The sequence below is a fragment of the Astyanax mexicanus genome, chromosome 12 (assembly GCF_023375975.1).
Source record: "Astyanax mexicanus isolate ESR-SI-001 chromosome 12, AstMex3_surface, whole genome shotgun sequence".
NCBI classification, from domain to species: Eukaryota; Metazoa; Chordata; class Actinopteri; order Characiformes; family Acestrorhamphidae; genus Astyanax; species Astyanax mexicanus.
Window position 1 is genome coordinate 25,942,389 of NC_064419.1, and position 16,641 is coordinate 25,959,029.

The window sequence follows — 16,641 nt, forward strand, 5'->3', positions numbered from 1 at the left end:
GTCTGATATTATTACTGATCTATAAAGCCTCACAGGGTGAAGGTGTCCTGGTTTTTCACGAAGAGAAGAATTGAAAGTGTAAGGAAAGAGAGATTGTGTCCTACTTTCAACGGATTTAATCCTTCATCAAAATGAGAAAGCAGCATAAGATGTGTCCAGGTCCGGAAAGTAATTACTTAAGGGGGAGGGCCTCGTAGAATAGCTCAATATATAGATCATGAGGGCGCTTAACTGCAGGAATGGTATTTCTCAATGGAAGATGTGCAGTTCTTGCACAACTACAGGTTTCAAAAGTTTGGGCACCCTCGGTCAAAATGCACTCATCATCAAAAAAAATAGTTGTGCCAAATTGTAATTTTATATGAAAGGAAGAGAACAGTTACCAGAAAGAATAAATGATTCAAAATTTAAACTGATATGGACAAATTTATTGAGCTACACATACAGAAGTAGTGTCTTTCAATATGTTAAAGCAACATTGTAGAGATGTTGATGTAGAGTTGTAGTGATTCGTAATCCTGTGATAATCCATCCCATGCAATAACATTAATATTTTCATGCAGTTACTGAAGATTTTACGTTTTAAAGGTCGAGTGTTGATCAACTGGGCAGGGATCAACACTCTTAAAAAATTACAGGCTGAATAACCTACTGTTTTTCATTGAACTCCGCAGTCCTTCAGTAATTTTAGTCCGGTCCGGATGCACATCTCTGAGTTTCGTCACCGTGCGTTTAATAAAATAGCTATTTGTCCTCTGCTGCACACCGTAATTACACTTTGGGTGTGCGTTCCTAAACACTTAAACACAACAGCTAGTGGAAATGGAGGAGCTACTGAACGCGATGTTACATGACCCAGAAAGCCTAAAAACTCACAGTTGCAGTCCGGATGCAAGAGATTTATCACTGAGTAGCACTGAGTAGAGTTTTAAAATATTTTTCAAAGACGTCACAACAGCAGTTAGTCAGAATACAAAGCGTGGGCATTGTGACGATGCTTTATAGTCAGTCAGGCACAACGATAAGACCTATTCTTGCTTAGATCAAATGCACAGCCTAGCGTTTAATTCGTGTCAGCTGATTTATCTGGTTGCAACTACTGTTTTTGATGATGAGTGTGGTGTTACTGTGAACAGCTAAGCAATGTGAAAATGATAGCTAAAGCTCAAATTCTTGGGCCTTTTCACTGCACTGCTGTTTGTTTAGTCAGGGGACTCTAAGGGCCATTGCAACATCTAAATCTTAAGTCTTTTAAGGTAGTGCATTATGATTTTTTTGTATGTTTAGACCACAACCACTTAGGATTAATAAAAAAGAGTTATTTTACAGTCAAACAAGGGTTTTAATTTCCCTTCCTTTCTTCCTTACCTTTCTTTAGTCCTCAACTAGTCCTCTATTGCTCCTGCTAACTAAACGTTCATTAAAGTCCATTTAAACTTGCTTTGCTAATTTATCTCAGCTTTTTCTGTTTTTTTTCCCCTGTATTTCCATGTTGCCCCTTAATATTTTTCAGGTTTGTTAATAGAAGCTCTTTTTGTTTGTAGGACCATGGTGAACGCTGCCTTCACTGAAATCCCAGAGGGAGCTTTCTCTCACCTCCACCTGCTGCAGTTTCTGTGAGTACACCATTCAGCTCACACAGCACACCTTTATGCATGCTTTTTCATTCTCCAGTCTATTTATAGAAACTAAGCTGTGGTCACAACTTCCCTAAAGTCACCTACAGAAGCTTTATATTGTCTTCAAATAATATAGTATTTAAAACAATCTAGATATTTTCCAGATATTTTGCCAAAATAAAAAATTAAAAAAATAAAATAAAAACAATAGCTTAATTTCTTTTTTTGCAATATTTTATCGATGCATATTCTGTGCAGATAATATCAAAAGTTTGTAATGTTTTTTCTAAATAATATGAGACATTTTCATCATTTTATAAAAATATGTCATGATCAGGAAAACGGTACCACTTTAAAATAAGACTACCTTTATAAAGGGTTTATAAATGGTTTACAGTTAGTTTATTAATGGTTACTAATTAGGTTGTAAATGCCTTAAAATCATTAATAATCAGTTATAAAACATAATTAGAAATGGCAACAATATAGATGGATATGGGTTCACTATTTGGCAAACAACAGGTCATTGTTGCCCTTTCTACGTATGTGTTATAACGGATTATTAATGATTTTAAGGCATTTACTACCTATTTAGTAACCATTAATAAACTCATTGTAAACCATTTATAAACCCTTTATAAAGGTAGTCTTATTTTAAAGTGGAACTGGAAAAACTTAAATAGTTGCAGATGCAAGTTAGAAACAGGAGCCAACAGAAAATAACATACCAAACGTGATGAACAATCCAGGGTCAAAACACAGGCAATTAGCAACAAAGCACAGGCAAGAAAGCAGAGTCAAGTACACAGAAAAATGTTCAAAAATGATCATTAATAAGAGCAGTAAAGAACACGATGCAGGACAAACCAAAACAATACTCAACACTGATTAAATGTTCTGAACAGTCCTAAATACTGAGTTTTACAGGTGATTAGAATCCCAGTGATTGGCTTCCTGGAGGTGCAGTGTGCAGAGTAATGTGATCATGTGAGTGTGTGATGTCATGGTAAAGTGCATTCTGGGTAACATAGTCAGGTGCAAAGCTAAGTGCAGGGAAGACAGGTGCACATTCAGCGCCAGGCCTGACAAAATGATTGACTTCTTATCTTGATATTTTGTATCAGATCTAATTTTCTTAGTAATTTCAATGTATGGTCAAAATCTCATTAAAATAAATAAAAATATTATATTCTCGACATTGTCACAAAAATATTTTCTTGGTATTTCATCAGTGAATTTGCTCATTTTCTTTGAAGTATTTTAATTGAATTTTTTTTAAAGTAATATAATATTTTATTACATTTTTGTTAAATTTATTCATTTTCTCTGTATTATTGTTTGTATTTTTTTATATATTGCTAATATATATATGATGAATATTTTTCTGCATTGTTTTGACTTTTTTTGTTAGTAATGTTATACGGATTTTTTTTTCTTTGCATTTTATTTTTTTTAACATTTTGTTAAGTAGTACAATAGCAGTAAAATAGTAATTGCATTTCAGCCTTTCATATCATCTAGTCATCCATGAGGAGCAGCTGATGTTCACTTTTATAGTTCTTTTTTAGTGCACACTGATTTTTGAAACAGATGCAACCCAGACCAGCAAGTCATATCAGTCTTAAAAACACATTCACATAAACAACAGTGATGGGTCAACATTCCCAGAAAAAAATTATATGCCCTTTAAAACATCTACAATAGTCCCTGATTATAAACACTCCTCTTGAAAAGAGAAGTTAAAACAGTCAAAACTACATTACATCAGCAGTTTGTCTCAGAGCAGGTGTGTGTGTGTGTGTATTCCCGAGTGTGTGTGTGTGTCTGTAAGCAATGGAACACAGTGTGCAGCTTGGTGTGTATCAGTGACAGGGTCAGCGTCACTGCTGCAGTCCACACAGCCAGCAGCCTGCGCTTACACACTTCTCACACTTACCAACAATAGCTGCTCTGTCCCAGCTGTGGGTGTGCGTGCGTGTGTGTGTGTGTGTGTGTGTGTGTGTGTGTGTGTGTGACTGAGAGAGTGAATTCACTTCAGTAAATCTGATGGACGTTTATTTGAAGTAATAAGACATCAGTAGTTACATTTATGTGCTTTTAGTGCAGAGAGCCTCTACAACCTGTCCCATGAGTCTGCAGATACTGCAGATATATACAATAAAACAGCATTAGAATTCCACAGCTATCATATGAACGCTTGTAGCTTCAAATGTGACACAAGTAAAAATGGGCTTAATATCTGTGTATTACAAAAAAATACTTAAACAGAGTGGAGTAGCATGAGACAGAGGTACGATATGAGTACTTTTTTGTACTCAAAGGTACACTCTTCATAATTGTACCCTCAAAGGTACAATATTAGTCTTTACGGGGTCAGATTTGTTCCCTCTGAAGTACAAAGTAATTTCTAACAGCAATAAGTACAGATTTGTACCATTTAACCAGCCAAAGGGTACATTCAGTATTCTGTATCACTGTACTAATAAACTATATATACTTTAATTGCACATGTTTTTTTTTTTTGAAAGCCAGACAATTTTGGATCATCAAGTTTTTGAGCCATATTCAGTTGATGATAATGTTTATAATCTTTATAATCTTTACTGGCACAAAAACCATGGGTACAAAAAAGGACTTTCACTGAAAGGTACTTTTTTGTACCTCAATATAAGGTACAGCCCCAGCGACAAGTTTTATACTCTTTTAAGTACAAATCTGTATTTACTTTTCTTAGTGTGTGGTGTTGGAACTCCCAACATTCTGATTACTTCATTAACACTTTGCTTAAGGGTAAGTGGTGAAAAATTTGTCTAAATCATATAGTTGAGTTGAAATGAAGACACTCAAAGTAAAATAAAAGTAAAAATATTACTTTAGTAAGAGAGCAAGACTCCAAAGGCAGAACCAACTGACTATAAATAACTTTTTGCAAAGCTATTTTTAAAAGTTGCACAAAATTTGCACCTTAGTCACAAGTTTGCAAGTTTAACCCTTGTGTGGTGTTCGGGTCTGTGGGACCCGTTTTCATTTTTCATCAAATGATACTAAAAATATATTTTTTCTAACTCAAACTCATTGGCATTGGCTCATTTTTTGTGAGAAACATATATCAAAACACATTTTCGATAAACACACACTGTACACCCCCCCCCCCCCCCCCAACCATTTATATTACATACAGTATGTTTGGCCAAGGGCTAATAAACATTGCTTCATTTGTAAATTTAAAACTAAACAAATATTCTACTCTATCTTGAGTTTAATTCATTTTCTTTTACATTTTATTAAAAAAACTAATAAAAAAAGAGTAGCACTTTTTGAAAGAAATGTAACATAAGAAAGGTGAAGGGCAAATATTAACCATGTAAGCTGTTTATATTGCTTGCAATTTAGGTGAAGCAAGCATGTGTAAAGCATTTTAATGTAAAATTGCTTAATTTTGCTGAATTAAATACAAGTAACAAAGTAAACGAGTAACAAAAATATGAACACCACACAAGGGTTAAAATAATAGAAAAAAATATATTTAAACACAGGTTCAAAGATTAGTTTTCTTTTACTATACTGCATCCATATGTTCATTTATACTGGTATAGGCACTCCTCAAAATAAAAAATTTATTGCCCAACATGTCAAAACTATTTTAAAACAAAGAGTGTGCTGTACCCTGCCTCATGCATACATAAACCAAAAACATGACTTTCCACATATTAATGTGGAGGAAAACTTATATATATTTAGGACTTTACCATAACATGGAGGAAGTCTTCCTATTCTCTCATTCTAGGCTGTGGTTTTGAGGGGTTTAAACTTATGATCTCCTCTTTCCTGGCATCAGACATTTAGTCACACCACATTTGAGCTGTAAAACAAGGTAAATATCTATGTATCTATCCAAGAAAGTTACAGAAAGTTATACTCAAGAAAGTGGCCCTACGGTCTAACTGCTGTTCTTTTGCTGTGAGAAGATCATAAGTATAAAACCCAGCAAATGCTCAGCGCTTCATTTTCATCTATTTAACATTTTTGGTGTCTTCTAACCTAAAATTTTAAATAAACAGTAAACAAAGAGATGGGGGAGACACAGATTTGATTTAAGCCATATACCTTTACCTTTGCCATGCATATGAGTTCAAGACGTTATTTATTTTTTCATTGATTCATTGATTCATTCATTAATTCATTAATTAATTCATTGTTTGTGTACATTTTGAGAATTGTAAATAATGTTTTTTAGGTTCGGCACAATTTACATTTTTGAACAATATGTATTGCTCAAGGTTTAGCTGCACAGTTTTATACAGTGTACTCATTGTTAAGTAGATGGTAAATCTGTCTCCATAAACACAAACAATAAAAAATATCAGTATGTATATTTTTTTCTACATGAACAATGCAGTCTCTCTGTTTCTTCCTTTCTTTAACAGGCTCCTGAACTCCAACACATTCTCCCTGATTGCCGATAATGCGTTCGCTGGCCTCTCCCATCTGCAGTATCTGTGAGTATGTACTTTGCTGCCTAAAAATAAAAGGCAATATCTTGTACCAATGGATTCTGCTCACATAAAAGAATCATTTAACCTGCACTCCCTTCAAAAGGGCCAAAAATGAAAGAAAGTGAAGAGCAGCAATGAATTTTGCTCAAATAATAAAAACCATCCAATCTTCATATTCTTTCTTCTGGCTCACTGGGGGCTCAGCAGAAAGAGAGCGGTGGTCTGGCTGTGTGTTGTTTTGGCAGCTGTGGTAGAGTGCTATTGATCTGCGTACCTTTCTCCTCCTCTACGGCACTTTCCTCCATTCACTCAGAATGCTGATTCAGCCATTTTCCTAATTGATGAAGAACATTACTACGTGGATGAGCCTCCGGAGTGCCAGGGTACGGCCGTGTTATCTCTGTACGTCTCTCGGCCTTCAGTGAATAAAGAGAGAAGGAAGCCAGGGCTTTTAACCAGTAGCTGGAGACAGTGTTAGTAAGAGGGGAGCAGACTGTGTTTGTTCCTTAAATGGAACAAAAAATATATGGCCTTCAGTATCTTTTATACATAAATTAAACGTATATATAATATAAAGTCTTTAGGGTACACACTAAGAAAAGGAAGTACAGATTTGTACTTAAAAGAGTACAAAGCTTGTCGCTGGGGCTGTACCTTATATTGAGGTACAAAAAAGTACCCATACCTGTCAAGTCTCCCGTTTTGACCGGGAAACTACCGTATTTTACTCCTCTTTTCCGCCGTCCTCCCGTATTAGTATTTTCCCGTAAATTTCCCGTATTATATTAAAATAAAAAAATATATATTATTGAGGAGACATGGCACTGACCGCTCTGTGTCTCTTAACCAATCGTGGAGCCGGTTCAAGGAGAAAGTCCCGCCTTTCAGGAGAAACAGCTTGCAAAGGAGGGTCAGTGTGGGGAAGCCCCCCGTCGCAGTTGGAGCTGCTGATGTTAAAACAGATCTGGATATACAGCGATTTTTCTTAAAGAAAGGTAACGGTAGGCTAATCATGTAAACTGTGATGAGATTTTTCTGATAGCTGTTTAAAAATACTCGTCTCCGAAATAAAACACACAGATTAAACCTTTTAAAATAAACAAATTTACAGCTTGTGACTCAGTTTAACTAGAAATGTGGAGAGGACCGAAATTAACTGAACTGATCAGGGGTGGAGTGATCAAAAGAAAGAAGTATTAATTAAAAATTATTGTGTAGGCCCCTTAGGACAAATTTTTACTGATGAAACATATCTGGTCCATGTCCTTTTAGTAAAAGCTCATGATACTATGTTTAGGTCACCAACAGTCATTTTGCAGAATTTGTGCACCCTTTGTTCAATTTTAAATCCATTAAATAAATAAAAAATATATCATATAAAAGAGTGCATTTATTACAAAAAAGACATGAAATCTTATTTTTTTTAAAAAAGAAAAGGATTTTTAATTTGGCTGTATTAAAAGAATGACATATGTAGGAATGTCCACAACCTTTCAGATTCTGATAATCTAATTGTAGTGTGTAGAAGTGTAGTAGAAGTGGTTCACTTGTGGTTATTTTAGAATTTTTGTAAACCTGTCTTAAAATGTAAGGGATACTGAACCTTAGTTGGGCTGGTGGGACGGCTTTAAGCGGACAGAGGAAAATATCCCTTATTTTTAAATCTAAAACTTGACAGGTATGAGTACCTTTCAGTGAAAGTCCTTTTTGTTCCCATGGTTTTTGTGCCACTAAAGATTATAAACATTATAAACATCATCATCAACTAAATATGGCTCAAAAACTTGATGATCCAAAATTGTCTGGCTTTCAAATAAAAAATGTGCAATTAAAATATATATTGTTTATTAGTACAGTGATGCAGAATACTGAATGTACTCTTTCACTGGTTAAATGGTACAAATTTGTACTTATTGCTGTTAGAAGTTACTTTGTACTTCAGAGGGAACACATCTGACCCTGTAAAGACTAGTATTGTACCTTTGAGGGTACAATTTTAAAGAATTACCTTTGAGTACAAAAAAGTACTCATCGTACCTCTGTTTTTTAGAGTGTAAGTTGTCACAGAGTCAGGTGTCTGCCAAATGCAACAAAAAATGTATGATTTCCTTTTCTCCCAGGAACACTGATTTTTAAAAGGGGTTTTGGTGGATTTAATTGAGGCCTTTGTGAAAAAGGTACTGATTCTGTAAAACTGCAACTTAACACAATAATTTCTTACGCTGCCTTCAAGATCTCTTTGGAAATTCCTACTAGCGAGGTTAGAGGTCGTAATTACAACTTGACATGCATTCGAGTGTTTTTTGGTCAGGTGGAAATGGACGCCAGTAGGAAAATCCTTTTGTTTATACTTTTGGTCTTTTATCTTAAACAAAAAAGGAGGTTATTTTGCTCTAATCCAAGAGAATGAAGCAAATAAGACACACATTTAGAAATGTGTATCTCCCTTTTCTTACATTTTTACATTTTGAACATTGACATATTCTGAATCTGGTAGTTGTGGAAGTTATTTTTTATATAGATTAATATTGTATTGATAAATTATCCAACTAAAATGCAACTTTACTTCCACTAAAAGTTGAGAGTTTTTTTTCCTCCTCTTATAAAGCTGATTGGGGTGGCAGGTGGCCAAATCAGTGAAAGAAATCAGCAACAGCATGGATTTTAAAGGTGGCTGTGTGTTTCTCTAGTCTCTAGTTCTCTAGTTTTGGTGGGGATATATTTTAGATTTTTTAAGTGGCTTGTCAAAAGGTCCACTCATCAAGACACAGTGTAAGGGGCAGTTTATGTGTTCAAATTTTGTGTTACCAACCCTTTTATAAAAGAAGCATAAATATTTTTTTTGTTATTTATGTGTTAAATTTCATATACAGCAAAACAAAAAGCACTAGGAGTGTCCTAACTTTTGCATATGAATGTATACAGACAGTGGATGAGATTCATGGATAGATTGAAATGCTAATGAACGTTAGCTTTCGGCAGTCCTGAGGCAGCAGCAGCAGCGCAGCAGGAGTAGAGCTGTGTGACTAAGCCTCCTGTTCAGCTGAGGCTGCATTCACTCGCTCACTTCTCGTTAGATCAGTTTAAAGAAGACTCGTGGAATTGTGGTAATAAGCTAAAGTCCAAGTCCGTTCCTCCAGGCGGTAAGTGCATGATAAACTCGCTTAGTGCTGCTAAAAACACCCCTAAAAATAGACTCCACCATTCACTTTACTTTATTAGCTCTGTCCAGAACTTCCTTTAGTAACTGAGAGGAAAATAGAACTAAAACACCAAAAAAATACAATGCATAACTCAAAAAAGTTAATTGAATTTAAAATAGTAAGTTACCTGGACAACTTGTTTTTAAGGAGTTCAGTTAACTCAGAACATTTAAAGTTCAGTTCAACATTCAGGGCCCATTCGTACACCCTGTGCATGGAAAGTCACAATGCTTCTTGCTATCTTACACCTCATCAACAGTCTATTTTCACACCTTGAGCCCGCATTGGTAAAATAGAGTCAGGGTTTAGGAATAAATCTACACTGATAGGTTTGGTGGTCTGGAAGTGAGGTGTGTTCAGGTAAATTTCTATGATGTTTCTATTTTGGCAGTCAGAAATACAGGTGCACCACTGACTGATTAAAACCCTGACAACAGTCAACAGGCAGCCGCCCAATCCTATTATAGCCATGCAGGAGTGCCGTGCGTACATTTCTCTTACCTTAATTGAGCTGCTGGCGTACGTTTACAGTGTTAACGCGCAGGTCAGCATCCTCTGCTGGGACGCACAAAATTGCAATTGTTAAGATCCTAACAAGTCAGAGTGTGCCTGGCTCTTAAAGTGAAATGATAACTGGCACAGTGATTGATTATTTCACGTCCCTTGATTAATTGACAGAATTAGTACACACCTTTGTGCAAGGTGTATTTTTTGCACCCTCACGATACCAAAGACATGCCGACACACCCTAAATCAAGCTGCACGATGTGCAACTGACTGGTGCGTTACAGATCGCTACAACAGGGCCCACAAAATATGTTTCTAGTATGTCAATGTTCAACATTGCATGCAGACATTTTCTGTTTAAATTGAATCTGAAATATGCTCTTTACATGGTGTCAGAATTTCATAATGAGTGGACAAATTAAAATGTTCCAAAATGACTTGGAATTAAATAATTTTACATTAACTTCCATTAAATGTAATTTTTTTCTGTAAAATTTGGGGGATTTTTGGAGAGAAGTTTTGCACAACAGCCACTGTATATGTTTTTAAAATATAAACAGTCACCTGGTTTGTCACTGATTAGAATAATTAAGATGCTGAATAAATATGTATCCCCACATGACCATAATTTTACTTCCTATATAACTATATTATATATTTTGGTAATTCAGTTCATAGGGTCTTTTACAATTACATAAGTTGTCAACAAATATAAGTAATTTATTAAATTATTTGTATATGGTAAAATTTAATTTCTGTGGGTTTGTTTGAAAGCTGCAAGGGTAATGCATAGCTAAGATTTAATGCATTAGCAGTGATTTAGCCAGAATTTTGTAAAAATTTTATTTAACCCCACATTTTTGGGAATGTGTGTGGAGATTTGCAGAATGATGCAATTAGCAGGTTGCTAATTAGTAAGAGATCTTGTTAGCTAAATTAGTTTTGCTAAACCTTAAAACAATAAACATGTATTTTCAAATTTGCTAAGTACAGCAGGGTTTTAACCAAACATTTATATAGAGATTTGTGTGTGTGTGTGTGTGTGTGTGTGTTGCTGCCTCTTTGTAAGCAAGATCTTCTGCTTAGTGCTAAAAGCCAACTTAAGATTCAGGGAGCGTTTTCAGTCCGTTCTCCAATGCATAGCTAGTGAAATGACTGCAGGGGGACGTGGGGAAAGACACTCAGAGAGAGAGAGAGAGAGAGAGGGAAGGCGAGAGAGGAATGAGAAGGCGATGCACCGACCTCGAGTGTCATTAAGCTAAAAGGTTTTAGAAGATTAATGGAACACGTAGAGCACACATGCAATTCCTCAATCTATTATGCAATCTTAATTGAATTCCACAAGACAGTGACTCATGAATCCATCAGAAAGAGTAAGAGAGAGAGGGGGGGGGAGGGGGAGAGGGGGAGGGCCTGGAAAAAAATACATCTACACCCGTTTTAAATACAAGAAAAAAAAGCAAATAAATGCATACAACGAGTAAAGCACCTATAACACTATCCTGCTCTTTGATTTCTAATTCCTAAATTTCTAAATTAGCCTATTGAACCTGGCCTTCCTTCATTATATCCCTCCATCCTGCCGTGTGACTGATGAGGCTGCGCTTCCTCTGATTTATTCCTTTAACTCAGCTCTTTTTTCTTCTGCCTTGCAGGTTCATTGAGAATAATGACATCCAGGCGCTGTCCAAGCACACTTTCAGAGGACTGAAATCACTAACGCATCTGTATGTACCACACCACCATTATCAATTCAATTTAAATCAATTCAATTTTGTTTATCTAGCACTTTTTACAACACGTCACAAAGCATCTTTACAGAGAAACGGGTCCGAGCCTCTTATGAGCAGGCACCACAGTGATGCCAGCAGTGGAAAATTATCCAAAAGTTGTGTAAGGCTTTTCCCTGCATTAAATTCACTGGACTGATAATAGGCCAACGTCTTGGGAGCGGAGTATATGACCAAATTACAACCTCATTAACTATGAAACTATGGCTAAATAATGAAATATAAATATTTAGTGTAAGATAAGGGATGGTAATCAAATATACATGATTGATCAGTTACTCCAGATGCAACCAAGACAACAAAATAGACAATATAAACTATAGCTGCATTCCAAAGCCTAGACTGTTGAACTAGGGTGGGTCCTCCTAAGACTGTCCTATGAAGCAGCCTGTTGGTCACAAATATAAAATAGTCTGTTAAGGCTACATGGTGAAGTTACTATATGGCTCGCCTTTGCTTCTTCATTTCTTCATGAAAATTAATGATACATTTAAAAACCGAGTTGCATCCTCAAAATCACACCAAATGTCGGCTGTATCAGAGACTGTAAAAAAAGATGGACGCCGTGTCTCCGTTCCCATTCATTTAATGAAAATGAAGCCAAAATCTTCCGCCATGTTGGCGATCCTGAAACCCGATTCTGCACAGTAGAGACCAGAGGAGGGAGAAAGACTGTGGATAGCAACCTACTCATTTGAATAACCCCGCCCCTGAGGGCTGCCTCGCGGTCACAGACTGCAGAACGGGCGGAGCGGAGCTGACAGTCTGTTATTGGTCCCGCCCATAACCAGCCCTTTTACAATAACCACATATTTTTTAAATAGAGCTGAATAACGTTTTAAAAACCTAATTCTGTGGGGATATAAAAATGTGACAATATAAGCAGAGGTTACACTAGCTGCTGCATTTAAATAATGGAGGTAGAATTACAGTATATTAGAAAAAAACGTGAAAATGGGGGAAAAGGTTCAAATTAGGACTTTATTCTGGTATACAGTAAGGTATTTAGCTTTTTAATGACAAATGTCAAAATTTAAGTCTAAACTACATCCTGTTGGTGCTTTGAGTGATTTTTTTTCTTAACTGTTTATTTAAATTATATAATTTTATTTCTAATTTTTCCCATTTTCTCCCCAATTTACTTGGACAATTACCCAACCCACTCATTAGGACTCCCCCTATCACTAGTAATGCCCCAACACAGCAGGAGAGTGAAGACTAACACATGCTTCCTCCAATACATGTGAAGTCAGCGCATTTTGGAGAAAGCGCGGAGACTCGGTACATCAGCTCACAGGCGCCCTGTGCTGTGGACATCACCCTAGGAGTGATGTGGGGAGAGAACACCATCTACCCACCCGGAGGGAGCAGGGCCAATTCTGCTCCCTCTGAACGCCGGCAGCTGATGGCACTGTTTATTTAAAAAATAAAAAAGTGTTCTTTTAAATTAATTTAACTTTTAAAAATTGCATTTTAACTTTGTATTTATTGAACTCAAGAAGCAAAAATACCCTGGAAGTCTAAAGTAATAAAGGAGACACGTTACTTCTTTGTGTTTCAGATGCAGGTGCATTTTTAGTTCCAAATTGTCAATTTTATAAAGGTTTATGTAATGGCATTAGCAAATATACAGCTACAAATATTTACTTTTGAAATCAGCCTGTTTTTTAGATAAGTCAGTCACATTAAATCATTGCATCTCTCTTATCTCTGGCAGATCTCTGTCTAACAACAACCTGCAGGTTCTACCCAGAGAACTCTTCAAACATCTGGACATCCTTACTGATCTGTGAGTGCACAAGTGTTACCCTACTCTACTCTCAACATCTAATATTTATTGTTTTTATAACCTCCCTGTAATTAATCTGAAAGCTGGTCTGTCAAATTGAATAATGCTACACTTTTATCTGCGAACTCTGTTAGTTTTATATTATAGAAAATATTGATTCCATAAATTGTGAACTGTGGCTTATTTCAGTAAATGGAGCAAGTTGTTCCTCTCTTTTCCTCAGAGACCTGCGAGGGAACTCGTTCCGCTGCGACTGTAAGATTAAGTGGCTGGTGGACTGGATGGAGAAAACCAACACCTCTGTTCCAGCTATCTACTGCGCCAGTCCCTTTGAGTTCCAGGGCCGACGCATCCATGACCTGACGCCTCGTGATTTCAACTGTATTAGTGCGGGTATGGAAGAACATCCTGCTATTCTGGGACTTCCTCAGGCGAAGGGCTGTATGCCTATAGGAGAATCTCTTCCTGCTTTAAATAAACTGTAGTATGAGATTGTGCTACAGAGCTGCATACAGAACAACAAATTAAGAATAAATCACTTTTAACCCTTAAACAGATCAAATTGAACCCTAGATCTTTTTTACGGTTATTTGTTTAACTGCAAAAAAGATCCCATAATTACATTATTTGGCAACCCGCAAGTTTACCAATACATTTCGCGGCATCCCACATGGTTCTGTTTTAGAGTTTTTAAAATGTGTATTAAATCTAGCCAGGATCATTTTATACAATGTATATGGATTATTTGTCATTAGCTAAACATACTCTGTATGTATTACTTGTGAATGTCTGGGCACTGGTGCTATTAGGATGCAGTGCATTTGGTCATTATTCTCATTGCGAGTTGCTGTATTGAGCTGGGTATTGACCCTTCTGTTTGTACAGATTTTGCAGTGTATGAAACTTACCCATTCCAGTCCCTGTCTGTGGAGTCCTACGAGTTCAGTGATGACTTGTATGTGGTGTTCGCTCAGCCAAATACAGGAATCTGCACTGTTTTTATCTGGGATCATGTGAACATGTTATTCAAGAGCCACTACAACATAACATGTGAGTGAATATTTTTCAAATTTTACATATTGTCACAACTTCCCATCTTTTACCCTTTTGCTGTCTATAAGCTAGCATGGTAGGATGACTGATTACTGAATGTCATCAATGCAGAATACCTTCTGGAATGCTTGAGAAGAGAACAACAGTGTAGTATAGTGAACTATGGCATCTACATGGCATGTCCTTGAACCCTATAGGTTAACTATTCAGTTGTTACTTGGATTAACGATTACTTGGTAACTATTGAAAAGCTATTGAACAATATTACAATATTTGCGTAAAACTAAAAAAAAACATGGAAAAACAAGCATGTGCTAAATGTTAGCTCAGCTAGCCCTGAAGCTACGGCTTGTCTTTTTCAGGTAGGAAAGCTAGTAAACTTATATTAAATGATGCTAAACACTTTAATTTGTTTCATTTATGAGAGCAGAGTGTAAAAATGTCCTTATACCTGCCATTTATCTGCTGTTTTTTTGGCCAGTTGACATTGACTCTCTGCTGGCATGGTCTGTATGTGGAGGGAAGGGAGAAGGAGTGTGCCGCTGCTGAACTACACCTAATGTCAGCAGAAATTCTGCAATATGATTAAAAAAAACAAAACATTGTTCAGTATCAATTATTTGCTCTTTTAATCAGGAATTTGGACTTTCTACATTGTAGTTTAAAATTTAACATCACCAAAATCACCTGACTTACCAAACTGAGATGGTGATTTGAAGTGATTTGGGAAGAGCTGGAGCTTCACAGCGAGAAGGAAAAGCAGCAAATAATTAATATAAATATTAATATAAAAATATAAATTAATATAAAATATATAAAAATAAATTGTTATTAATTGCTAATTGTTAAATTGCTAATAATATAAAATAAAATAGATATCAAGATAAATACACAAAATATAAAGATAGTAGGCAAGTAGCAGCAACATGAAGTCCACTTTTCCAGGTGGCTATTCCAGTGTGCAAATCTGCTATCAAAGCTAAATGTGGTAGAAGCACCTAAAAAATAAAACATATTCTGGTTTGTTTAACACGTTTTGTTTACAAAATAATTCCATGTGTGTTACTGTATAACTTTAATGTCTTCAATATAAAATTTACAATGTAAAAAAAACTAGGGCTGTCAACGTTAAAGCGTTAACGCGCGCTGTTAATTTGGAATCAGTAACACATTACTATTTTTTTAACGCAAATTAATTAAGGCACCTAATTTGACCCCTACTTCCGCCGTAATCTGCCCAGCCCCCGCCCAACGCACTGATCTGTTGTTTGGCTGAACGACGGCGCGCGCTTAGGGTGTCCAGCAGTAACACTCCAGCTTCAACCCGGTCAGAGATATCTCTCTCTCTCTCTCTCTCTCTCTCTCTCTCTCTCTCGCACACACACACACGCACGCACGCTTTCCTGCCCTGATATCTTTTTACTCATCAAATTAAGTTCGAATTTAGAAAGCCTCACAACCAAGCTAAGACATTTACAGTCCAGTTTATCATGCTTTCTTTATTCCAGCACCCTACACTGATTTTATCTGCCATCAAACATACAAGTATATACTATTATTTTAATTGACACCACTAATATACATATAATTGCATTTTACATTTCCTACATTCATTCTTTTATTTATATTTAAATATCCACTATAAAAATTAGCTTCTGAAGAAAAACACAGAATTTTGTTGTGATTAATCGTATAAATTTTTTTAATCAACTGACACCACTAAAAAAATGTAAATAAAGAAAACACATTGAATGAGAAGAGGGGTGTCCAATCTTCTGTCAGGTACTGTATGTAGCATTTCTCACGCAGTGTTTGCCTTTAAATCAGGCAGACACACTGGGTTTGCCATTTCACAATCTGTAGCTGCAAACTGAAAAACACAGTACTAAACAGAAGATATTAAAAGAGAAGGTTGAAAGATGAATGGCTTCATTTACCCTGGCCTTGGCTGTGCTGCAGCTTGCTGAGATAGATTAGTCACTTGTTTTGAAGACTTCAGCTGACATGAGGGGGTTTGTTTGAAACAATGCTTCGGGTAAAAAAGATTCCAGTCAATCAAATCTTGCCAGCAGCTAGATCATAAAAACTCACTGGGCTCCTGCTGTTTCTCCCAGCACCAGTGCATCTAAAAGCAGCAGCTATTCTTACTCCTCTCAAGCTGCTTTTAAAGTAATGGACCAGGGC

The 16,641-nt window shown here is 36.2% G+C and overlaps 1 protein-coding gene across 1 annotated transcript in view; it reads left to right on the forward strand.

Annotated features, from left to right (window-relative positions):
* The window catches only part of lgi3 (leucine-rich repeat LGI family, member 3), a 28,181-nt gene that overhangs the window by 6,000 nt on the left and 5,540 nt on the right, over nt 1-16,641 (forward strand). The window contains exons 2-7 of the mRNA XM_007235230.4: nt 1,545-1,616; nt 6,047-6,118; nt 11,481-11,552; nt 13,333-13,404; nt 13,628-13,797; nt 14,290-14,454. Coding sequence (XP_007235292.2) covers nt 1,545-1,616; nt 6,047-6,118; nt 11,481-11,552; nt 13,333-13,404; nt 13,628-13,797; nt 14,290-14,454 — 623 coding nt within the window. The remainder of the gene's footprint in view (nt 1-1,544; nt 1,617-6,046; nt 6,119-11,480; nt 11,553-13,332; nt 13,405-13,627; nt 13,798-14,289; nt 14,455-16,641) is intronic.